Genomic DNA, 24,350 nt, shown 5'->3' with positions numbered 1-24,350 from the left:
CTCAAATCCTGAGTCCACTCTAGTGAGTAAGATCATTCTTGCAGCCCAAGATCATTCTTGTAAGAAGTTTGGAGGGAAAGGAAAGAGAGTGGAAAACTATGGAAAGAGTACACCCAGGGGATTTTTTTTTTTAATTTTTATTTATTGACTTTAGTGAGAGGAATGGAGAGAGAGAGAGGCAGGAACACCAATATGTTCCTGTATGTGCCCGAAGATCAAACTGGCAACCTCTGCACTTCTGGTCAACACTCTAACCAACCAAACCATCTTGCCAGAGCTTTTTTCTTTTCTTTTTGGTAAAATTAAGGGGCTTGAGCAGTTTCACAGGTGAGAAACAAGGAAGTCTCAGGACAAGACAAAGGGAGCTGGCACTCCGTTCTGCCTCTACAGCAGCAGGACAGAACTGTCCAACGATGAGACCACGCTGGACAAAACGACATTGCTTCTGAAACAAAAGAACTAGAAGCATTACTAATGACGCTTCAAAAGACTCAGTTGTCAGTTGCCTTTAATTAACATCTAAATAGATAACATATTCTTCTATAATTATAATATGGAAATGTCTATGAACAAAATAGATACATTTTTGGCAAAAGCCTAGGAAAAAATGGTCAAGTTCATCCAAAGTTTTAAGCAGCAGCATCTATGCAGCCGGGGCGTGGTCAGTGTTTGGGGACAGAGGTAAATATCCGCAATCCGTGCATTCCTTTGATCTCTTCTTTTAGTGCCTAAATAGGTAAAAAGGCATCATCATTTTTCTGTGTTTGACATTGATGACAGTAAGTCTCTCTGAGACTATTTTTATATAGCTCTATATTGATAGGAGCCTTTGTACACAGGTTCTTTAAACAGTTTTTCCTTTTTTAGGAAAACAATTTTTTTTTTAAATCAGAATCTAACCTGGCTCAAAATCAAAAGCACATAAAAAGGCATACAGTGTCACCTCCCTCTTACACCTGCCCTCTGTATCCCAGTTTCCCCCTCTATCCCCAGACAACTGCTGTTAGCTTTCTGTGCGTCTTTGCAAGGATTTAAAAATGCATATTCAAGCTAATATGAATATACATGCCAACCCACACTACCTTTTAAAACAAAAATGGTAGCACTTTACACACACTGTTCTGCACATCGCCTTTACCCTGACCACCAGAACTCTTTCTGTATCAGGCATAGAGAGAAACTTCCTTGTTCGCATTAGCATAGCATTCCCATATATAGATCTATCATAACTTCTCAGCCCACTCCCTAATGATGAACTTTTTAGACTCTTTGTGTGTGTGTGTGTGTGTTTTGCTGTTTTGAATAATGAATAGCTGGTCTTTAAAACCACACTATTTAGCGTAAATTCCTCACTTTTACTTTAAAAATAAAGTTGTAAAATAATTATGAGACTTGTTTAAGACTACAGATGGTACCAGGGCACAAATTGGAATGAGCCACCACAGTCACATCCATATCATTTCTCTGCAGTGCCAAGGGAGAAGCGCCAGGGCCTGAGGCAGGCGCAGCCACTGGAGTACAAAGTCCTTTATATTAGGTCCAAATCTGATCTTCACAGTGGACAAGACAAAGGGAGCTGGCACTCCGTTCTGCCTCTACAGCAGGACAGAACTGTCCAACGATGAGACCACGCTGGACAAAACAACATTGCTTCTGAAATAAAAGAACTAGAAGCATTACTAATGACGCTTCAAAAGACTCAGTTGTTGGTTGCCTTTAATTAACATCTAAATAGATAACATATTCTTCTATAATTATAATATGGAAATGTCTATGAGCAAAATAGATACATTTTTTGGCAAATGCCTAGGATTTTTCAGTATAGAGCCTCTCCAGTAGGAGAAAATGAGGCCAACACACAAGGTAAGAGTTCAGGGAGAGGATATGAAAGAGAGCAAGCAGATGAACTTGTTTAAGACTCCAAATCGAAATGGGCCAGAAACCAGATAATTTCATCATGTGGGCCAATTCATTCCTTTGTTTGCTTATGTCAGTTTTAACTTGCTCTCTGTCACAAATAAAAGAATCCAAACACATGTGGTTAGGTTTATCAAGTCAGGAGCCTTAGAGATAATCTATTCCCTTCTTAAATATAAGGACAACCTAGCCCCTTCTTGGATAAAAAAGAAATATTGTCTACCCCTCGTCCAAACTCAGCAAGTGACTAGGGGATGGGACCTGCGTCCACGTTTCCTGATATGTTGGCCACCTGTTTCCTCTGGGTGTTGTGCTGGGAGCCAGTGAGCTGCCCCACAATCTCCATGTTCACATACAAACCCTTCCACTCTGCAAACAAGCAGAAAAGCCCCTGGAAAGAACCTCATGTCACCTTTGGGAGAAGGCACACAGCTCCCCGGGTCACGAGCTCTCTGCTTTCTGCAGGCACAGGGTGCTCCCCAGAGGCTGTGCCTCTGTCTGGGCCAAGGCTCCAGTCCCCAAAGCCTCCACGGCTGGGTGAGGGTGCAGTCACACCTTCACACAAAAGGTCTTGACCCCTTGTTCCCTAAGCATGCCTTCTCCCAGCTCTTCTGCAGCCCTCTGAGGGCTCCCCAACACAGGTCACAGTATCTGACAGCTACAGGGGCCCTTAAAGATCCCCTGGGTCAGTTTAAAATGGAAGGAACTGAGGCCCTGGAGGAAAAGTGACTGCCAAAGTCTCACTGTTTATACGATGTAGCTTGGGTAAACATTTTTCAGCACCTGCCATGCCCACAGTGTTATGCTGGGAGCTGGGGACACAGAAGAAAAAAGTCATGGGAAAAATGATGAGAAAGGGAAGGGAAGTAACACAAATCCTCAAGAAATGGACTCAGTGTAGTGATGGGTGCTGCCAGACCCCAAGCCAGCTCAGGACTTGGGTGTGTGTTCCCAGGAGAGAGTGTCTGCTGCTGCACCGGCCGCTCGTGGAGGAAGCAGCCCAGGAGCTGGGCAGCCGGGAGTGGAACAGGCAGAGAGGGACAAGGCATCGGGCCCAGGAGCACAAGGCGAGGAACGGCTGGAACACATGATTCACCAGGAAAAGCCTGGCTTCAAGTCAGGCCACGCAGGGGATTGGAAGTCCCAGGCCAGGACTGGGCTCTGTGGGTGCCCCTTGAAGGGCCCTGAGCTGGGGAGACACAGGCAGAGGCACCCTTGGGAGGAGGGAGGTGAGAGGTACTAGGCAGGAAAGAGGCCAGAGAAGGGAGAGGGCGACTGCCAGTTACCAAATGCCTTCTACACGCCGGCATGAGGCTGGCACATGTGGTCAGTACCTCATGTGGTCTTTGCCAAAGAGGGAGCTGATCTCAGATCCCACTGTGAGGCACGGAGCCAAGTCAGCGTTCACTCTCCTCCCTACAGCTGCTCCCCAGAGTGGGAAGAGGATGGGTGGGGAAGAAACACTCGTCATCCTGGCATTCCTGGGCCTGGCCCAGAGCAAGTGCCAGTGACTATTTCAGAAGAGAAAGGTGATGACTGTGAGAGCAGAGAGAGGCTGGGCCACCAGTTGGCAGGGTCCCGGATGAATGGTGAGTTTGCTCCTGAGGGCGGAGCAGGTGTGAGTTGTGGTGGCCCCCTGAACACAGGCAGGGGCTGTCCGGAGGAGTGAAGTGGTTGCTGTCCCACCCCAGACTGCCCGGCAGACCACTGGCACACCTGCAGCTGTAGGTGTCTACATGCAAGCGAAGGGTTGGGCTCCATGACAATCCAAAGACAGATCTGGAAGGGAACTAGTCCACACAGGACTGTCAGGGCCATGAGACAGAAGGCCGGGATGTAAGTATCCAGAGTGCGAGACAAAACTGCTGGAGTCAGAGGGTAGAAGGCACTCATCCTTGCCAGGCAGGAAGGGAGGCAGCACTTGAGCAGGGTAGAGAAGGAGGAAGGCAGAGCCAATTGGGCACAGGTCCAGATGCAGAACCAATGGGCAAGGGCAGAGGGAGGGTGTGGGCTGAGACAGGTGGGGAGGTCCTGGAACAGCACTGTGGGACACCTGAACTCGGTGTTAAGTGGTCACAGTGGAACTCTCATGACCAAAGCTGTGCTTTACAGAAGTTAAAGTAGTTCATAATGTTTAAGATCTTCTGAAATGATGTCAAATATATCTGCTGACAAGGGCAAGTTTATAGACACTGGCCCAAGGGCCATGACTGGTATTAATTCCAAGTAAACAAGCAGAGATAATAAACAAGCGTGGCCTTGTCTGGTTAAATTTGATGTTTCAGACCTCTGTTGTCTGTTACTGGGTCTGGGGCAGCTGGGACAATTCTCAATCATGCCGTGCCTCAATTTACCCATCTGTAAAGCAGCCTAAAAAAACCTTCAAATCTATAAAACATATCTTTTAGTACTCCTACATTTACAAATACAATTCAATATGTGACAATAACAGTAAATATTGGTAACATACAAAAAAAATCAGGTGACTTATTTTCAACTGCACACAATCAGTTTCCAGATAGCCCCAGATTATATATTTCTCAGGTCCTAAATCCTGTCTGCGTGACTGTGGGACGGGACTGTTCTTTCCTGAGACTGCGGTAAATGCCATCGCCTCTCGCAGGCCCTTTAGGGCGCAGGAGACCAGTGGCAAAGGAGCGCTGTTGTCTTGACTCACCTGGTTTACCATCTGGTGCTGCTGGACAGTCCTCTTCTCCTTAAATTCTTCTGACTCAATTTGGATTTCATACATTGCCCCACAGCCTCCTGAAATAAATGCAATTTGAAAGCGTCTCAATCAAGTTAGGGCAGTCACAGTCCCGTATGTCCTTGAAGTACTGCACAGTCTCAAGGTCTGACTACGATTGTTCAGCAGAAAGTTGCTAAGACTGTTAGAAAAAGGTCATGCCTTACTATCTGACCACAGCCTCCTGGCAGGCTGCCTCCACCCACAATGTGCTCCTCCTTTCGCAAGGCGGTTGCACCGCCCAGGATCACTACCTGCGGGGCAGGAAAAGATAAGGCCCACAGCATGGAAACCTAGGAAACGTAGGTTTTGCTAGTGCAGGGGGTCCTCGGGTAAGGGCTGTCTCAACATATGACATTTTGAGTTTAATGACGCTCACTCCCATAAAAACTTTAAAAAATTGAGACGAGCCTGACCAGGCGGTGGCACAGTGGATAGAGTGTCAGACTGTGATGCAGAGGACCGAGGTTCGAGACCCCGAGGTCGCCAGCTTGAGTGCGGGCTCATCTGGTTTGAGCAAAAGCTCACCAGCTTCAGCCCAAGGTCACTGGCTCGAGCAAGGGGTTACTCAGTCTGCTGAAGGCCCACGGTCAAGGCACATATGAGAAAGCAATCAATGAACAACTAAGGTGTTGCAGCGCGCAACGAAAAACTGATTGATGCTTCTCATCTATCTGTTCCTGTCTGTCTGTCCCTGTCTATCCCTCTCTCTTGAGTCTCTCTGTAAAAAAAAAAAAAAAAAAAAAAATTGAGACGTGAGTGTATCAGCTTACTCATTTTTGGACATTTTTCCTGTTACTACAGTACAGTGTATTTATGTCCTTTTCCTGTGGCTTAGTGTGCTTTTATGTTCTAGAAAGATTATGATTTGACAACTGTGTTAGGATAGGTAATTGACTTAGGCTAGGGTGTGTTTCAACTTACATCAAAATTCAGGTTACGTCACTGTCATAGGAACAGAACTGTGTCATAACGCAAGGACTCCCTGTATTTCCTTTTATTAAGCCAACAAATGCCATGGAAGAGGGTGGGAGGGACTGAATTTCAGTGTTCTACCTTCAAAAAACACCAACAATTGTATTTTTCTTTTTTTAAGTGCAAAAAATACACTTCAATTTGGTTTGAAAACTGTGTAACACTATGCAGAAGAAAGGGACAAGGAAGTGCAAGAAAGGCAGGGACGTAGCATCACAGTTAAGACTGCAAACATTAGGATCATGGAGCTGCGGGGCTTCACCAGGGGCTTCAACAGGGGCTCCGGCTCGGCTAGTAAGGAGCCGTGTTTCATCCTGGACCTCTGCAGGGAGGGGCAGCTTTCTGGGGAAGCTCTCAAGGCAGAGCTGGTGGTGGACTCATCCACCTGACCAAGCTTTGCCTCCACGAGGTTGGGGAGCCACACTGAAGAGAAAACACACTGCTTAACATTAAATGACCTGGGCAAGAAAGAGAATATTCCCTGTGCTGTTAACACCAGGCCACTGTGTGAGAAGTGCTCTGTACGCTCCTCTTAGGAGCTCTAGGAGTTCAAGCTTTGGTTAAACCAAGGTTCCCAGCCTCAATTCTTTCTCTTCTCCGCCCAGAGCTAGGCATTCCAGCTCTGCCTGGGCCTGGGGCAGGTACAGGACTGGTGACATCAAAGCCTTGTATTGCTCTAAGCCCCCTACAGAGTGCTCACCCCACCTATCCTTCTAAAGGATCTTCAGATTAATTAACTTCTTCTAGTTCCCAGAATAAAACCTACTTTCTAAACCTTCTACCAGTCCTTGTAAATGTTATGTTCTCAGAAACGCCTGTGAGCCACCGTGGCAATGTGAAGTGGCAAAGACCGAGTCTGGGCGTGGGAGTCAGGTGCCTGCCCACCGCGCACTCCATGGGTGTGTCTGGAAGAAGGCTCTATCTGCCCCATCCTGTGCGTACAGGAGGTGACTGCCCAGCCTGCTCCTCACACACAGGCAGCCTGAGCTGCGAGGGGCCAGTGGCCATTGAGCAAGGCACGGTCTGGCTGGGGCAGGAAACTGAGCTCAGGCCAGAGTCGCCCTGGTCCTGGGTCTGGTTCCGGTTCTGTCACCTCCTCCCTGTGAGGGACTGGGCAGGTTCCACCATCTCCTCATGGGGAAAACTCCTCCTGGGGTCCACTCCCATGCTGACATTCGAGGCTATCAGGAGAGTGTGGGGAAATATTTGTAACCCCCGTCATGCAGTCAAATGAAAGACGGAGGGACCAGAGCCCAGGGGTGACGGAGAGGAACCTCGTCCCCACAGTTTCCCTTGATGTTTCTGTATCTTCACTTCCACATATTGAGAAGTGGTCAAATTCCCTCTGCCAAGCCCCTCCCCCCACCCTCAGCCTCTCCAGAGGGCAAAATCCTACCAAACTGTGGAGAGACAAGTGAAAACCGTACCTGAAATGTCAGTGACTTTGATAGCTGTAGCTCTAGGAAAGTTTTCTTTAAGAATTTGGGTCACTTTGAGCTCCCCCTCAGTCTGCGCGGCAAACATCCGCTGGGCACAGCTGAGAACAGGAAGCTGCCACAGAACAGAGAAGAGTCATAGCTGAGCAAGGTGACGCTGCCCGTGAGCGGCCACTGCCCAGGACCCACCTGCCGGTGTCCTACTAGGCAGGGCCAGAATGGGCATGGGCAAAATCAGAGGGGCTGTTTTTTGTCAGATGCCCACTTACATTCCCTAGAATGCAGAATAAACTTTCTTGGAGTGGGGATGATTTTAAACAACTCACTTGGACTCTAGAGACAAGGCCCCAAACCTAATTCAATAGATGTTTAGCTTGTGATAATGCTGTGAGAGATACTATCAAGATGGCAGTTTTATAGGTGAGGAAACAGGTATTTAGTAATATGCCCAAGGCTGGTAGTAAAATGCAGAGCTGGGAGAGGCCAGGCTGCTGTGTCCTGCTGGCTGACCATGCCACTGACCAGGCACTGGTGGGGCCAAATGCCACCCACCCTTTAGGCCTGATTAACAACATTCCAGTTTCTCCAGTAGGATATGACCTTGTGACCTATTGCTCAATAAGCCAGCAACCCTTTGCAACATGAACAAATTCTCACTGGGAAGACGCAGAATTCTATTAAATGTCCTGAAAGAGAAATGTTTTTAGATTATTTGCCATTGGCACCCACTCTCCCCCCTCCTTTAGTGGCTACCACAGGGAGTCAGTGCTTCTGAGGGGAACATATCTCAACCCTTAGGGGCGAAGAGGCAGAAAACTAGGTGAGCAGCCCGTTGGCTGGGTTGAAGCTGAAAAGGGAGACTGAATATAGAGTATGGCAGGCCTTGAATGTCAGGCTAAAGATTTTGGACTTAAACAGGCATCTTGCTGCCAAAGTAACCTGCACAAAGCAGTGCCTTTTGAAAATAGTCAGGAAAGGTGCCCAGATGAGAGGCAAAGGGAGTGGCACCAGCTTGGGTCCCTGACTGGCGGAGGATGACAGGTGGGAGAACACCAGCCCTGTTGATCAAGTGCTGGTGCAAAAAGTACCTCCCCCCACCCCCCACTCCTCAGTCCTGCCCATCCTCAAGCCTTTCCTGATGGCCCAGAGCAGGGTCCTGTATTACAGAATCTCGGAGCTCCTTCTTTAAAATGACCTGGGCACTGGCTCTTTCACCAACTGGTCTCAAAGACCAAGATTGAATTTGTCCTGTTGGGAGGGAGGAAGGGAGGGGAAGAACCACACAATTCAGGACATGCCTACTGGGCACTCACAAAGAAGTCTGGCAGGCAGTTGAAATAAAGCTCAGGAGAAAGATCTGTACTTAGACTGCCTGAAGTGCCGTATGGAGGGAGAGAAACTTGTGGTCCTTGTGGACCTAGGTAAGACTGGGGTATGGGTTGGGCTGGAGCTTCTTCCAAAGAAAGCACCTGGGGTGGCGGGTGGGGGCAAATGCAGAGAATAATCAGGTGACAGGCAAGGGTAATCACTAAGGATTGAGGTTGGTTAGCATTGCAGATTTCTCGGGAGAAGGCTTTGCTTCATTTTAGCAGAACTATGGGCAGCGGCCTTTAAACATGCAACCTACTGACAAACTCCCCAGATGCCGCCAGTCCACGCTGAAAGTCACCAGTGGAATTACTTCAGAGAAGCAGGTCTAAGACCAGCAGGGCAGAAGGAAGAATATGAGAGGAAAGAGAAAGAAGTGGAAGAAGTGAGGAATGGATGAATCAGAAAGGGGGAGAGAAAACTGAGAGCGCGAGTGGTGAGTGCCCTCTGCTGGGCTTCGGCTCCGGGTGTGTGAGGTTCGGGGCCGGTCAAGGGCAACGAGGCCGGGCGGTCGTTCCCACAGCCCAGACCCCGCCACAGCGCCCGGCACCCACGCTGTGACTCCAGGCTAGGACTCCTGTCTCCGGCTCCATAGATCAACACTGCTTTTCCCCTGCCGGCTGTATTTTCGCTGTTTAGATGTCTGTTCCCCTCGCCCGACATCTAAAGGGCGCTGGAGGTCCCCCAGCCGCCGGGCCTGACACTTCTCCGAATGCCGGTTGCCCGGGCCCACTGATTTAACGAATCAACGAATGAAGGAATGAATGAGAAAAAGGACGGGGGGACCCCTGCCCCGGCCCCGCGGCCCCTCCGCAGCTCCGGCCCAGGGCGAGCACCTGGCCCCTGCTCGTGCTCACCCCGCGGATACGGCGGAGCAGAGGCGCTGCCGAGGCCGGGATCCACGCAGTCATGCCTGGCCGACGCGACCCGCCGCCCGAGGTCGCCGCGTCACGCGAAAGGCGCGGAGCCTGGACCCAGAGCCGCCTCTGTGGGCGAGGCCGCCCCCTGCTGCCCGGAGGCCGCGAGCCGCCCGCCCCGGCAGCCCCGCGCCGGGCGGGTCAGTGCCCGGGGACACGCCGCCGCGGAACCTGCTGCACCGCCCGCTCAGGGCTCTGCGATCCCCCGCGCTTCGACTCCCTCCGCTGGGCTCGTTCCACCAGCGTATCCCTCCCGCCCGGTTTGAGAAACACTACCCAGATCTGGTACCCTCTGCCTACCTTTCTCTCATTCCAGTGCCTTTTGCCTCCTAGGCGGAACTTCCATTACCCCTCACCCTCCCATCCCGCAACCTGATTTTTCAACTGAGGAACTTGGGTTTCTTCCTCCAGAAAAGGGAAGCCGGGGGAGGGGTGTCGTTTTCAGATTTGCGTATTAGAAAGGTCACGGTGACCGCTGCGAGGTGGAGGGACTGTGGGGGCTGGAATTGGAGCCGAGGACGGAAGTTCCGAGGCTATCAGTATAGTCCAGGTGAGATTTGAGACGGAACTAGAACAATGGCAGCAGGGATTGAGGAATGGATTGAGATATTGTTAGGTTTGGGTCCAGGACCCCTTACCAATGGCCTCAACTAGCTAGGTTGAGCTTTAGGTGGCATAGGGCTGGGGCAATTCCCTGACTCCACCTGAGCAATCGTGATTGATATCTTATCTTCGCCTGACCCTGGGATATCCTGACAGTTAGTCAGCCCCCATCATTTATCTGAGTGCTCTTTACTTAGCCAGCACCACCCTCCCTCTCTGATTGTTTCAACAGCCACTGGGAACAGAAGTTTTTCTCCAGCGATGAGAAATACACCCAAACTCAGTCCTATAATGGATGAGGCTTTTAATCCTCTCCTGCTGACGCCACTAGGGTTTCAACCCCTATGTCCGCAGATGCATAAATAAACTTATAATAAAATTCACCAGGCCTTGTGCGTCCCTCCTTTTAACAGATATTTGGGAGATAAATGGAATGCAGTGACTGGATTGGGGGTGAGGATGAGGAAGGCGTCTTGGATAAAGAAAAGGGTGAAGTGGACCCAGTTTGGGCTGGAAGGTGGGCAAAAAACTCAGCAATGGACTTGCCCAACTTTAAGATGTTGGAGAGAGGGCCCTGTGGGAGAGGGCCCACCAGAGGCTAGGCTGCAGTCTGTAGGGTACCAAGAATGTAGTGGAGCTGACACCAATGAGATAAGATCGTCAGCAATATCGCTCCACCTCTGGAGTACATTAGACAGACATCAAGGCGAAAATTCTACCAAGCTCTTTCTGTTTCTGGCTGTGTTTGTTTGCAGCACGTAGTCTGGTATATTCTAAAGCCTTTACCAGCTCTTTTTGCTATTTTATTCCGGCCTCTCAGATCAGTAACCTTCAGCCTTTCAAATGGATGGGCTGGTCAGACCTACAGTTGTTCTTTCAAGTGCTCAAAAGTATGCTCATTCATTCCAGTAGAGTGATTCCTACTTGGGTCTTGGCTCTCAATTTCTCCTTTGAAATTCTGCAGTAGCCTCTCACATTTTTTGTTCATTCCTTAAAAATTATAGTTGGTGGGATTAAGGACAATTTGCCAACTTTTAATTTTTCTTCACTAAATCAATGACATAATTAAAACCACCAAAAACATTTTATCCTTTGGTGTAGTGGTGACCCACCCCTCTGCTGCTCATACCACATTGTTGAAATGAGGCAGACTCAGCTTTAGGAGTGATCACTACACCCAGGTTTGGGCAATCAGACATAGGGATTGGTTTAGGGTTGGTCACATGTTCTGAGCCCGACCAGTAAGAGATGGTCTAGGGACTTTCAGGAACTAAAAAGATCATTTTCAAGTGGACTGCGAAACTGGTAGAAAGACTACAACAGCTGGCAGCCATCTTTGCAACGGTTTGGGCAGAGCCACCTTGGAAATGAAGCAGACAGGGAAGAAAGCAGAGCTGCGGGGAGACAAGTTTGGCGTTCTTGTGCAACTAGAAACCAGCAGTGCCAGAATGAGTACTGAAGTAATTTTAGTTGGTGTTAACTTAAAAATAAAGACCTCAAAGAAGTGTTATTTTGAGATCAACAAGAATAGGTATTCAAGAATCATTAATTCAGGCAGAAGCCCAAATAATTTTGATTAGGAGACAAAGGCAACCAGTATTTATGAGAAAGGAAAAGGAAACAATTACATCAATAGAAATAGAAGGCAAGCATTTCTATTGGTGCAGATAACATAGTGATGTTAATTTTAAAGTGTTTTAATTTTCAGTCTAGTAGTCATTACTACTTTTTTTGGTTGTTGTTATCTTTTGCAAATAGTTTTTGGGAAACAAGGCTGCTTAGACCCAATTCAAAAATTTTATTTCCATGGTTTGAGTTATAAGACACGCAAGGCTGTTCCTCTGGCATGGCAGCTCTGGCTACATTTTAAAAGTGGCTTTATGTTATTGTTTACATTGGGTTGGTCACTTGAAACTAAGACACCCATGGTTAAACTCACTGATTGTATTTGCTGAATACCTTCCTTTATTGAAAATTAGTACTCGTCTACAAAGTCCATCTTCCCCATAATTTAACAATGGCTCACCTTATCTGTTATTTGGGATTACTGATCCTTTGCCCTAGTAGCCTCCCGTGTCGTTTCCACAGGCTATCAGAGCCATCTGAGCTGAAAGTCTGTCCATTATTTGTTTAAAATCCCTATCATCTACAGGCAGAAAGCGAAGTTCTTCCATATGATTTAACTACATCAAACTGAAATCCACCCTTCACTAATACTGACTGCTTGTACCTCCCTGTATGCTACAAATTTGGTTATGCAGTTACCCATCTTTAAAGCCAATTCAAGCCTTGTCATCACTAGGGAGCCACCTCAGTAAATTAAGGGCCCACAACTTGTGTATAACTTCTATTGCACACATGGGTGTTTAGTACCATCAATTTATGTATGTGTTTCTCCCACTGGCCCATAAACTGCAAGACAGGATCTTGCTTTATCCATCTGTATCAATGGCCCAGAATGATATGGGACAAAAAGTACACACTAATTGATAGTGGCTTTCTAGTTTCACAGTGTATATGTGAACCTTTTCAGAAAGGATTTGTAAAACAATCTCACCAATCTTGGGCTTCCAGATTAATTCCAACCTAAGGTGTTTTTGTTGTTGTTGTTTTTACAGGGACAGAGAGAGAGAGAGCGAGAGAGTCAGAGAGAGGGATAGAGACAAGAACGGAGAGAGATGAGAAGCATCAATCACCAGTTTTTCATTACACCTTAGTTATTCATTGATTGCTTTCTCATATGTGCCTTAACCGTGGGCCTTCAGCAGACCGAGTAACCCCTGCTCAAGCCAGTGACCTTGGGTCCAAGCTGGTGAACTTTTTTGCTCAAGCCAGATGAGCCTGCGCTCAAGCTGGCAGCCTCGGGGTCTCGAACCTGGGTCCTCAGCATCCCAGTCCGATGCTCTATCCACTGCGCCACCACAGGTCAGGCCAGTACCCTTTCTTCTAAGAGTTAAGAAAACATTTTTAGCTACTAAATAATAAGCAAACACAACCTTCTACAGAAGCAGCAAAATCTCAAGTTTCACAATGAAGCTGTATTGAGACACAATAGTCATTTCTTTCTTTCAATATATTTTATTCTGATGAAGTTACAAAAGTAGATATAAAATATCTTTTCGAAAAAGTACAGTTAACTGACTTAGAAAAATAGATAAAGCCCCTAAAGGTTTAAAAATACAACACAAATTTTCATGTCACGAACATTTAAAAATATTTTAGATGGTAACCAAGACTAACTTATGCAAGCTATTTTTCAATGTAGACCAAACAGAGAATGTTCTATAATGAATCTATAGCACACTGGCAATCCATTTGGATTTACACAATACTTGTTTAGAATAGAACTTGATAATGAGAGAAAACCTAAGTGAATTTCAGTGCAGCTGCTTCAGTAAAATTACTATCACATGTAATATCCCCAAAAAGCCTTTTACAGTTGAAATATCAAAACCTAATGCAAAAACACAGGAAAACTGAGGGAATACTATTTTCCCTCTTTGCCATAATTCTACAATAGTAAATCTACTTAATGATTAGATACCAGGAAGAAATAATGTCCCTGTCTGGTGTTCAGGCCAGCATTTTTTAGGCCAGAGTTCTACAGATATGAGACAGCTCCTCTAACCAGGCACCAGTGCCATGACTGGGGGCTGCTTGGAAACCAATTTCTAGGACTTACATTCTTTGGGCCTGATTTGTTTATGCTTCTGAGGTAATAATGTTAAGTTTAGAAGCTCCACTTCTAGTATAACCTCACTGCTGAGAGAAAAGGCCAACAGTATAATCAGGAAACCTCAGCAATGTTTGCAAAAGTTAAAATCACTACCACGATGGCCCGTCTAAGCTCATACTCCTAGGAAAACTTTCCTCTTGTTATCATAGTCGTGATGACTACAGAGCTGCATTTTTTGAGCAGGCAGTGACTTGAGCTAGGGCTCTACAGTCTAAGACTAAAGGAAATACTGTGTTAGCTGGCAGCCCTCTAAACTCACTTTATTCAGTCTGGAGAATAAAGAATACATTTGGCTGTCAATTCAGAAACTGTAGTACAAGGAAGTTTCAATATTTAAACAAAAATCTGCATATCATTGTCCAAGTTTTTTTTAAGGCCTGAAATAAAAGCACCAAAAGATTAACTGCATAATTTACAAAGCACTCTCCACCCCGTGACTGTGTCAGGTATGAGGAGCAGATCAGACACTAAGAAGAGATGACTTGTGATTAAGAGGGGTCAGGATACGGGGTGTTGTCCAACAGGCAAACCCTGGGCACAGGGAGATAAAAGCGAGAGGAGTCAAAGACAGACTGATTTCTTGGCCCTCTAGTCAAGTGAGGAGGGGCCATCCTCTCCCCATTCCTCCAGGCCTTGAATGTAAACCATAATGTTAACAGTGATGTTTAGATGCATTATTTTAAGCCAGATTAGCATGGGAACTGGGTAAAATTTTTTTTAAAAGGACAAATGAGTCTCAAATTACCAATAATTTTGTTATTAATAAGCTGCATTTACTACTATTCTAACAGGACTATCTTTGGTTCATTTTGGAGCTGAGTCAAGAAGAGAGGGAGACTTTCTATCACTGAAAATAAATGGAGAAAAGAACCCTTTTGAGAATATTTGAAACATGAAAAATTATGAATGCAACCCTAGTTGAGAAATCTAATTTCATTCCTTGAACTTATTTAAAGCCAACAAGGTTTTAAAGTGGAGAGGGAGTAACATTCTCAGCATCTAGAAACCTGCTTTCTTGTTCATACATGGGCAACATAAACATATAGACCTCCTGATAGAGGGTCTTGGAATAAACTTAAAACATGGACTGTGGAAGTCTCATAGAGGGCTTTCTCTTTTTTTCTAAGTGATTATCCTACTTTTTAATTCCTGAAATGAAGAGGTATGGTTTAAGCCTAAATTAGATGAAATGTTTTGTCTCCTTTAAAATTTTGTAGATTTAATAATTTACTGAAATTGAGATATTATAAAAATGGAGTTTCTAAGCAATTCTCTTCTTTATACTCTAGGGGAATAATAAAAATAAATAACAAAAAAAACTATCAAAATTAAACTAAATATTGCCAAAGCCATCAAGAAGTTGGCGAGTACTTTGCCAAAGCCACAACTCTGAAACGCAATGCTGCTGAACTCCGCATGGTGCCGGCCTTGCAAGGGGGCAGTACAGGTACTTATGCCTCAATACTCTTAAACCATCAGAGTTTACTAAAGCCTAGAAACCCAATGGAAATCAGATCTTTTCTAAACTGAAGGAGGAGGTTCTTTTTATCTGTATAGAAACAGAGTAATTTCAAGTTTTGATATAAAAACAAGACAGGATTATCACCCGTATGGGGGCTCAATCCATCCTTTGACTATTAACAGAATAAAGATTTTGAAAAAAACTTATTGCTCCCACATTGTCTCCTTTACACTCACTCACTTACTCACTCACACACGAACAGGCAACACACCAAACTTTTAGCTGTGTTATAAAATGTGTATACCTTTAAGGTTTTTTAAATTGTGGTTTTCCTTAAGTTTTATCCTTCTTGGGATGAAGTTGGTGCATTTCTACAATACTCTTCAATAAATCTTAAGCCCCAACAAAAACATATAGAAGTAATTTTTTTAAAAAGGAAAACTCAAAACCAAACACTCAAGTAATCTGAGTACTTTTTTAATTCTCCTACCTAGAATTTCAAGGCTTCTGAAAATAATATGAGTAAAAATAGTGGTCTGTGACCTAAATTTGTCATAATTTTTGGGAGTTTGCTTTTTGTCAGCCAAAAGCTACATATTCAAATTAGACTGAAGTATTTAAAATAAAAAAAATCTAAGATACCCTTAGATATCTGTCTTAAAAAATTGATACACACACACTCCTAAACATTTAGATAGGTTCATATGTGAATAAAACCCCAAATAAAGATTAAAAAATAAAGTCATTTTAGAAATAACTGGTTACTCCCATACTTGTCATATGATGATTTAAAATGCAATCATGGATTTTGAAAAAAAATATACATGGAAAACACTAGTACACAACTTCAAACTTAAAGGTTATCCAAAGTGAGACAACTGTTCTAAATATTAAGGTAACCTAAAAATACCCCCTCTATTTGTAAAATAACAGCATAATAAAACTGATCTGACAGAATTATTAGAAAATTTGTTGTGGAAACTTGTAATAAATTTTTGGTGGAAATTCTTACTATCCATTATGCTGTAACCTGAAACAGACTAAATAAGTAAACTGATAAACTATAGCTTTATCATCACATATTAAAACCAAGTGTGACTCAGTGGCAGTAACAGGAGTGGCCACATAGTGCCTCAGATTTGGCTGTGTCCTGAATTTCTCATTCTGAAGGTATTATAGGCCAAGCTACCTTTGGACAATTTATATCAGCAGACACAGACAACAGGTGTCTTTTTATCCTGTTTTCTTAGTTTGTATCACTAGTCTCTAACAGATAGCAATAAGACAGATAGCTCGAGCAGTAGATGAAGCAAGGGTAACTTTTTTCCAGAAGACACATTTATCTGTCTTTTGATCCAAGCTTCTCAATTAATTCCTGAAGAGGTGCCAATTCACGCCTATCAATCAGATTAAACTCCTAAAAAGAGAAGAAAAATAAAATTTAAATCTAAAATTAAAATTTTGTAAATGTCATTAAGAGAAGGTATTCCCAACACTAGTTTTCTGAAATCCAAAAGAATGATGAAATGTTCTCTGAACATTTCAAAATGGAATCATTTTTACTCCTTTATATAAGGAACTTACTAAATAAGCAACTGTATGTGAAAGCATGATGCTCACTGTATAAAACATTAAAATAGTATGTGTCTGTATTAACAGAGTAATTATCTGAAAATTGTGCACTGAACCTTTGACAGTGGCCACCCAGGGGCAGCAGACCTTTCCCTTTTGTACATGGTAGCTACAGCTATACTCTCTCTCTGTGCCATGCACCACCTCAGAAAGAAGACAGAGAAGAGCACAGTGCTCTCCTTTGTGTGACACACAGAAATGGAATACACCGTATCTACTATAAGGCTGTGTGGTTTTTCTACCAAAATATCCAGACATACTTCTATTTTACATATAGAATTACCCAGTACAGTCCCCCCCTCTACCAACTGAGCTATCGAAGGCCCTACTCATACAGAATTATATATCCCTAAAGTGAGGGTAAAGAAGCCCCAGTTCTTTAGTCTCTTTTCCAAACAATATGAATTATTTTTTATTTACTTTTTTATTATTCCTTTTTTTAGAGAGAGGAGACACAGAGAGAGAAAGAGACAGAGAGAGGAAAGAGATAGAAAGAACAGAGGGAGGAGCAGGAAGCATCAACTCCAATATGTGCCTTGACCAGGCAAGCCTGGGGTTTCGAACTGGCGACCTCTGAATTATTTTTATTTTTAAAAGTTTTTACTCCAACTAAGGGACCATAAGGCAACAGGCCAGCCACATTTCTGAAGGGGGTAACCTTTTTTTGAAGTGCCAGCTGCCGACTTCATAAAATTTAGCCTTAGGTGGGACTTCTGAAACTGAACCAAGAGAGCAGGTTAACAGGTTCTTCCAAAAGTTTCTCTTCCAGGCATAAATACCTCATAACACCCAATTTCAGACTTTTTTTATAGTGTCCTTTCACCCAGGAGTGGCGATGGAACAGAAGAGTATGAACAAGCCTTCCTGGGTTTCTGGTGCTTCCTGTCGTATCTCAACCAGTGACCTGGGCAGCCAGAGGCAGAAAGCTCAAAATGGGGTGATGCTTTCTATACTGCTATGCACATCGTGAAATCAACAGCATGAAAAGAGAGCCCCGCTTATACTTAGCTCTACATCTGTAAGACTCTATAAATTAATTGTTCTTTATTAAAGTGACCAAACCCAAGTATGTCCAAGTCAAAGGATACAGAAGTCAACATGGTTCAACTTACCTGAACAAAGAAAATAAAGTGCTTAAAGGAGGTGTTGAGATGGGCCTCCTCTTGCAGCTGCATCACAGAATCAAAGTGCTGGTGATAAATATGGGCATAAACCCTGAACAGACGCTTTAGAATGGTCTTTGCCACAGACATAAAGTTTTTGGGAAATGGGACACCTATAATCAAATATACATATATATCCATTAGTCTTTATCTAACTGACAGCAGAAAGTTTAGATATGGCCATGGGCAACTCTAACAAACAAACATACACATTCACAAATACAAACGTACTACCATACATTTTTCAAAAGGCAAGGGAAGACAGACTCCCAAACCTAAGTATATGAGGTATGCTCAGATACCACACTTTGTTCTGATTGACTTAGAAGACACAGGTGTCAAAAGTTATATATAAGACGCTACTCAATCAAAGCTAAAAAATCCTAATTTTAGTTGTTTAATATTGAAGACTTTTTCCTTCTTAAAATAAATGTAACAAGAATAAGCATTTTGACCATACACAGAAAATTTTTCCTTTCTGTACTCTTGTAACTCTGAAAATTTTTTTACACATTCAACTAGGACTGGAAACTCTCCTAAGCAAAAGAAAAAGGCACATTTCAAGTCATCATATCTACTGTTTACAAGTATTTTATCACCAGTTCTCTTAAATTAAGAGTACAAACTTTTTAGTTTATTTTTTTAAAGTGCTATTTTCATTTTCCTGTAGTCTAGTAAGGGGATATACTTCCTGAAAAAGGGAGGAAGGACAGCTCCCTATTAGTCAAAGAAAATAAACATCTCTTTAGAAAAGAAGTGAGAGAGGGTTTGGTAATCTCTCTCCAAGCAGTGCAGGTAGACATGTAGCTGGTTCCACTCCTGGGAATTTGGTTAACAAGACCAATGTTTCCCAGACAGCAGGTACAGGAGAAAGACAATACAGTTGGCACTGAGGACAGTAAATAAACACATAAGGTACCTGCTTCCAAAACAACCTAGATTAGCTAGCCTTAAAGGTCTGTTTCAGAACATTACTCTTGAAACATTTTCTTTCCATAACCACTCAGAAGACAAAAACTAAAATAATTTCTCCTTCCCTGCATTTTATTTCTCAATTTGACCTTAATAGCTTGAGATTAAGTATATTTTGCTCTTATAAGCTGATTTCTGTGGGGGACTCCCCCCCCCCAGTACTGGTTAACACTCTGCCCTTTCAAACTTATTCTGGAGCTTCTGGCATGTTTTCCTGCAATGGGTCTTGTAGTTATGTACTGAAAACATGGATTTTTGTGTCAAACTCCTTTTCTCATAGAATTTACAAATGGGCATCTTGCTAATAAAAGAAACAGTTAATAACTTGGATATAGTAGTTTTAAAATGAACAATAAACAGTTTTGCCTAATATGAATAAATAATTGGTATAAATAAGATGTGGATAATAGCCTAATGGTGGGGGGGAGGGGAAGAATTCCAGATCATTAGGATAAATTTTTGATGAATGGGAAGCTGAGAAAAGAGAATCAAGTCAAAAGTATTTTTTTTTTCCACAAGAGGAAAATTTTAATGAATGAATATAATTTGTTTTAATCTAAGCTCCTCTGAAGCTGAATTTAACAGACGCATTCAAGCATAATCAATATAATGCCATAATGAATCTATGAGAAAAGAAAAATCTTAATAGAATGAAAAAGCTGACCAACAGCAATTAGATAAGTGTAACACTATAACATTTTCTCCTGAAAGAACCTTTAATTAGACTGCAAAAAATATGCTGTGTTCTGAATATTTATGTTTCCCCCCCACCAAACAAAATCCTTATGTTGAAGTCCTAACCCCCTGGGAACGGCTGGGAGGTGATTAGGCCATTAGGGCTGCTCCCTCATGAATGGGATTAATGCCCTTATAAAAAGAGGCCCAAGGGAGCTGCCCTTCCACTATGTGAGGACCAGGTGAGAAGAAGGCAGTCCACAGCCTGGAAGTGGACCTTCACCAGAACCCATGCTGGCACCCTCATCTTGGACTTTTCAGCCTTTAGAACTTTAAGAAATAAATTTCTCGTTTACATGCCCTCTACTCTCTGGCATTTTTGTCACAGCAGCCCTAACAGACAAGACAGAACCCAATCATATGTTGTTCATAAGACACCCTTTACACTGAAATTGACAAGAGCCAATCTCATCCATAAATACTAATTCCAAAATATTAGCAAAGAAAAAATACTCTTCCAGGATAACATTAAAAAAAAAAATGGAGAAAACCTTATGGTCATCAACAATACTTGAAAAGTATCTGAAAAACTACAACCATACATACACCTGACTTAAAAAATTTCACACACCATTAACCAACAGCAAGATTTCTGATTAATGCTAAAATACTAGAAGCACTCATAAAAGGAAACAAGAGAAGGATGTCTACCATTATCTCCATTAGTTAGCACTGCTTTGAAGTACTAGTTGGTAAGTACAGTTAGGAAGAGTTACACAAGAGGTATACATGATCAGAAAGAGGCAAAATTACTACTACCTTAATATAATTGTATACTTTAAACCACCCAAAACATCAGAAACAATAAAAATCTGATGATCAACTATAAAACTTTATAAAAATCAACAGCTTTTCTATATAATGAACACTAACCAGACGGAACCCAAACATCAATAAGAACATTAAATGCCTAGGAAAAAATTTAAGAAATTCAAAAGATCAGCATAAACTACAGAATTTAAAAGAAGAAATAATAAATAAGAGACATGAATAAACAAAGAAATACACCTTGTTCTTGGATAGAAAGCCAATATTGTCAAGAGAACAAGAATCCCTAATATTAATCTACAAATTGAATAAAATCACAATAAAAATCTAACAAAGACTTTTTTTTTACCTTGACAAAATGGTTCTAAGTTCTGTGGAAGAACAAATATCCCAGAATAGTCGTGAATAGTCTGAAAAAGAAGAGCAAGGAAGAGAGACTAGCCCTACAAGATGTTCAGAGATATATGGCCATGGTTAATTAAAACTGTGGAATTTCTATAAGAACAGATAAAGAGATTAAAAAACTCCAAAATACATGGCAACTTGATAATCAGGGTTGAGAAAAGACACGTGTATTTGATTAATAGTACTGGACAAACTGACTAGAATTTATAATTGTAAAAAAATGAAGGGATCAGCGAAAAAAAAATTCTTGACAGAATAAAGATTTAAATGTAAAAACAAAACCAACAAATTAGTAAATAAAAACATGGACAAGACAAATAGTTTTATAATAGTGAAATAGGGAAAACCTTTCTAATAGATTAAAATCCAGACGTCATTAATGAAAAGATGAATTGGCCCTCACTGGTTGGCTCAGTGGTAGAGCATCGCCCAGGGTGTAGAAGTCCCAGGTTTGATTCCCGGTCAGGGCACACAGAAGAAGCCATTATCTGCTTCTCTGCCCCTCTCCTTCTCTCTCTCTTCTCCTCCCACAGTCATGGCTCAAATGGTTCGAGCAAGTTGGCCTAGGTGCTGAGGATGGCTCCATGGCCTCACCTCAGACACTAAAATAGCTCAGTTGCCTGAGCAATGGAGCAGTGGACCCAGATGGGCAAAGCATCGCCCCTGAGGGGGCTTACCAAGTGGGTCTTGTTTGGGGCACACACGGGAGTTTGTCTGTCTGCCTCCCTGCCTCTCACTTACTGGAAAAAAAAAAAAAAAATTGGCAGCAGGAGACTTTAATGGACTTTGACCTTGACATCTGGTACTCAACATGGAAAAGGCCAGTGGAGCCCTGAATGAGTGGAAGGTGACATGGGAAAAACAGGGGCTGGCACTACTGTGACTGCCACACAATAAAGTGGTTATTTGGATTTAAAAAAAAGAAAAAAGATTAATAAGACAAAATAAGAAAGTTTTAAGTAGCAAAATCACTTCATAAACACAGTAAGATAAAAGGCAACCTGGGGAAAAACACAACATTTATGACAAAAAGCTTATATCCTTAACATACAAAGAAATGAATAAAGGATAAAAAGAGAAAACACATAATAATCAATAACACAAAAAAATGCTCAATCTCATTAATATCTTAAAAACGTATCTTAAAAACAAATTTGTTTACCCAAATTATAAAAATTTTAAAAATGAGTAACAACCAGTATTGGTGAAGAAACACAGGCAGATACAAACATGTCTGAAAAGAGTATACATCTGTAATCTTTTTGGAAAGATTTTTGGCAATGTTACACTTTTTTTTAAGTGATAAGAGTGTTAAAAAGCACACATTTATTATTTAAAAGAAAAACAGTTTTACTACATTAACTCACCAATTTTGGAAGGAAAAAGAGTTTCATCATCAAGTTGATCCTGAACCCAAGTCATCAAATAGTCAATGTATTTTGGTGCAGAACATTTGATTGGCTTTTTAATATTCGTACCATCTGCCCAATGATATTCATATCTGAAAAGAAAAGTTTTACTGATCAAGTTTTCACATTAACAAATGTGCAACTTGTAATCAAAGTAGGTTCACAGTTTGTTAGCTGAAGTTATATGTATCTCTAGCAAATCACTTAAAACTTACTGAGTTTCCTACAGAATTATTTTGAAATGCAATGGTTATAACTGGAGGAAAAAGGGAAGATAGTATGAGCCGGCGGTGCCAGAATGGACGCTTTCCAGCACAGCCCTGGGAAAGAAAAAGGAACTGCATTTTTGTCTGCTAGGCAGGGGCTGCTCAAGACAGGGGAGGCGCTGATGGAGCACCGTGTTCTGAAACCCTTGCCCACCAAGTTATCACCAGTATAATCAAGATTATAAAACCCTGTTTCTTGGCAAGGTTTTACATCCTTAAGCATGCCATCTCCCCCACCCCAAACCGTTGCTGAGCTAGAGTGATTAACAAAGTTTATATAAAACTTCATTCACTGTGGCCTGACTAGGCAGTGGTGCAGCAGTTAAGTGTTGGACTGGGACGCAGAGGAACCAGGTTCAAAACCCTGAGGTCATTGGCTTGAGCACGGGCTCATCTGGCTTGAGCGTGGGATCAGACATGACCCATGGTCTCAGGCTTGAGCAAGGGGTCACTTGCTCTGCTGTATCCCCCCAGTCAAGGCACATATGAGAAAGTAATCAATGAACAACTAAGGAGTTGCAATGAAGAAGTGATGCTTCTCATCTCTCTCCCTTACTCTCTGTCCATCTCTCTGTCTCTGTCACAAAAAAATAAAACTTCACTGTGTAAAGCATTTAAGCCATAGATAAGTTTAATTTTCCTATTTATTTTAAATTTCTTTAAGGAAGTTTGAGACCTAAAATTCAAAACAACACAAAATAAAAACATTACTCCTAAAATACTATAATAAAAATAGGACTATTAACTCATTGGGGACCTATTTATCCTTTATATATGTAGCAAATTCAGAAAATCATTTTTTCCCAAGAGGTAAATAAAGACCTTGATACCATCTATCATCATACAGTCAGTCATTTGCTATAGCGAAAAGACTGACAGAAAGCGCCTGTTAGTGACGTCACGGAAATGGCGCCGTGAGCAGCGCATCCAACAGATCTCCCCAAAACCACAACAAATTTATCAACTAGAAACAGAAAAACTTATCCTCGGAGCATTCCGGAGTTCCACACAAACTGAAAGCGAAAGGACTGTTATCACTTGAATCTGAGAAAGGAGGGTGTAGAGGAAGCTACCGCAGGGACGTTCATTCAAGCCACAGAGGGAGTTCGCCTGTGGTGAGTCGGCCCACACTCGGAGCGGCGAGCAGCCGCCGGCGTCCGCCCGGTCCGGTTGCAGAGCGAGCACCGCTAACGTTCCCAGCGGCCCGCGCACTGCGAGTGAGAGTCCCCAGCCACCGGTGCCTGGAGCACCCCTTTCACGCGCGTGCCCTACTGGCCTGCACACCCAGGGTGCCCCAATATCCTGCGCCCGGTGCGCCCTACTGGCCCGCACACCCAGGGTGCCCCATTATCCTGCGCCCCGGTGCGCCCCAGCCACCAGCGGCGGGGCGAGCGGGAGAGGCGCCAGGGCTGTCTTCCCTACTTGGGAGATTCTCTCCGTGGGCGGGGCACCTCACCCAGCCATTCAAGCTAACAATCAAGCGTTGTGGGAGGGGCGCGCAGGCAGCCTGAAATACCTTCGGGAGCACAGCTGCGGACCCAATCACTGAAATTAGCTTAACCCATGAAATCTGCGCACCCATGGGCTCTAATTGATAAGATCTCTCTCAGTTCAGCGATACAAGACAAGAGGCGTGATATTTCTTAGTGCCTCTCGCTAAAGGGGCGGGGGCAACTTTTGATTAATAGAGCCTCCATATTCAGGGATAAACGCTAACAAGAGGGACTTGGCAGATAATAAGATCTTTACTACACTAGTCGCAAGCAGTGACTAGTGCCTCTTCTTACCAGCCAAAACAGGCTACAAAGTGTGGAAAGCCTGGGTTGAGTGGTCCAACTGA

General features: G+C 43.3%; 2 protein-coding genes across 5 annotated transcripts in view; both read right to left on the bottom strand.

Annotated features, from left to right (window-relative positions):
* Positions 1-491: 491 nt before the first annotated feature.
* BOLA3 (bolA family member 3) lies at positions 492-9,428 on the bottom strand. 2 transcript variants are annotated; one of them, XM_066377959.1, is made up of 4 exons: positions 9,300-9,428; positions 7,066-7,189; positions 4,595-4,683; positions 492-728 (listed from the first exon to the last, which is right to left on the bottom strand). In XM_066377959.1, the coding sequence occupies exons 1-4, from the start codon at positions 9,351-9,353 to the stop codon at positions 663-665; spliced, it is 333 nt and encodes a 110-aa protein (XP_066234056.1). In that variant the 5' UTR covers positions 9,354-9,428; the 3' UTR covers positions 492-662. The 2 variants fall into 2 exon arrangements, with proteins under 2 accessions (XP_066234056.1, XP_066234057.1); XM_066377960.1 differs by lacking the exon at positions 4,595-4,683.
* A 3,589-nt stretch (positions 9,429-13,017) lies between these two features.
* Positions 13,018-24,350, bottom strand: part of MOB1A (MOB kinase activator 1A) — a 37,172-nt gene continuing 25,839 nt past the window's right edge. For 2 of the 3 annotated variants that reach the window (XM_066377956.1, XM_066377957.1), the window contains exons 4-6: positions 22,203-22,336; positions 17,905-18,068; positions 13,018-16,577 (exon numbers count right to left, since the gene is read on the bottom strand). In XM_066377956.1, coding sequence (XP_066234053.1) covers positions 16,500-16,577; positions 17,905-18,068; positions 22,203-22,336 — 376 coding nt within the window. In that variant the 3' untranslated portion in view covers positions 13,018-16,499. Of the gene's footprint in view, positions 16,578-17,904; positions 18,069-20,779; positions 20,841-22,202; positions 22,337-24,350 lie in introns of all 3 variants that reach the window. The other variant, XR_010750369.1, reaches the window with a different exon arrangement.

This window comes from Saccopteryx leptura, chromosome 3, assembly GCF_036850995.1.
Source record: "Saccopteryx leptura isolate mSacLep1 chromosome 3, mSacLep1_pri_phased_curated, whole genome shotgun sequence".
In the NCBI taxonomy this organism is placed as follows: Eukaryota; Metazoa; Chordata; class Mammalia; order Chiroptera; family Emballonuridae; genus Saccopteryx; species Saccopteryx leptura.
This window is presented reverse-complemented; position numbering and strand designations above follow the sequence as displayed.

Excerpts from the sequence above, each read along its gene's own strand:
- BOLA3 (XM_066377959.1), bottom strand. The coding sequence starts at position 9,353 with ATGACTGCGTGGATCCCGGCCTCGGCAGCGCCTCTGCTCCGCCGTATC. Across the intron at positions 7,190-9,299 it reads TGCTCCGCCGTATCCGCGGG|CTTCCTGTTCTCAGCTGTGC; the intron begins GTGAGCACGAGC and ends GTTCTGTGGCAG. Across the intron at positions 729-4,594 it reads AGCACCAGATGGTAAACCAG|GCACTAAAAGAAGAGATCAA; the intron begins GTGAGTCAAGAC and ends TTACCTATTTAG.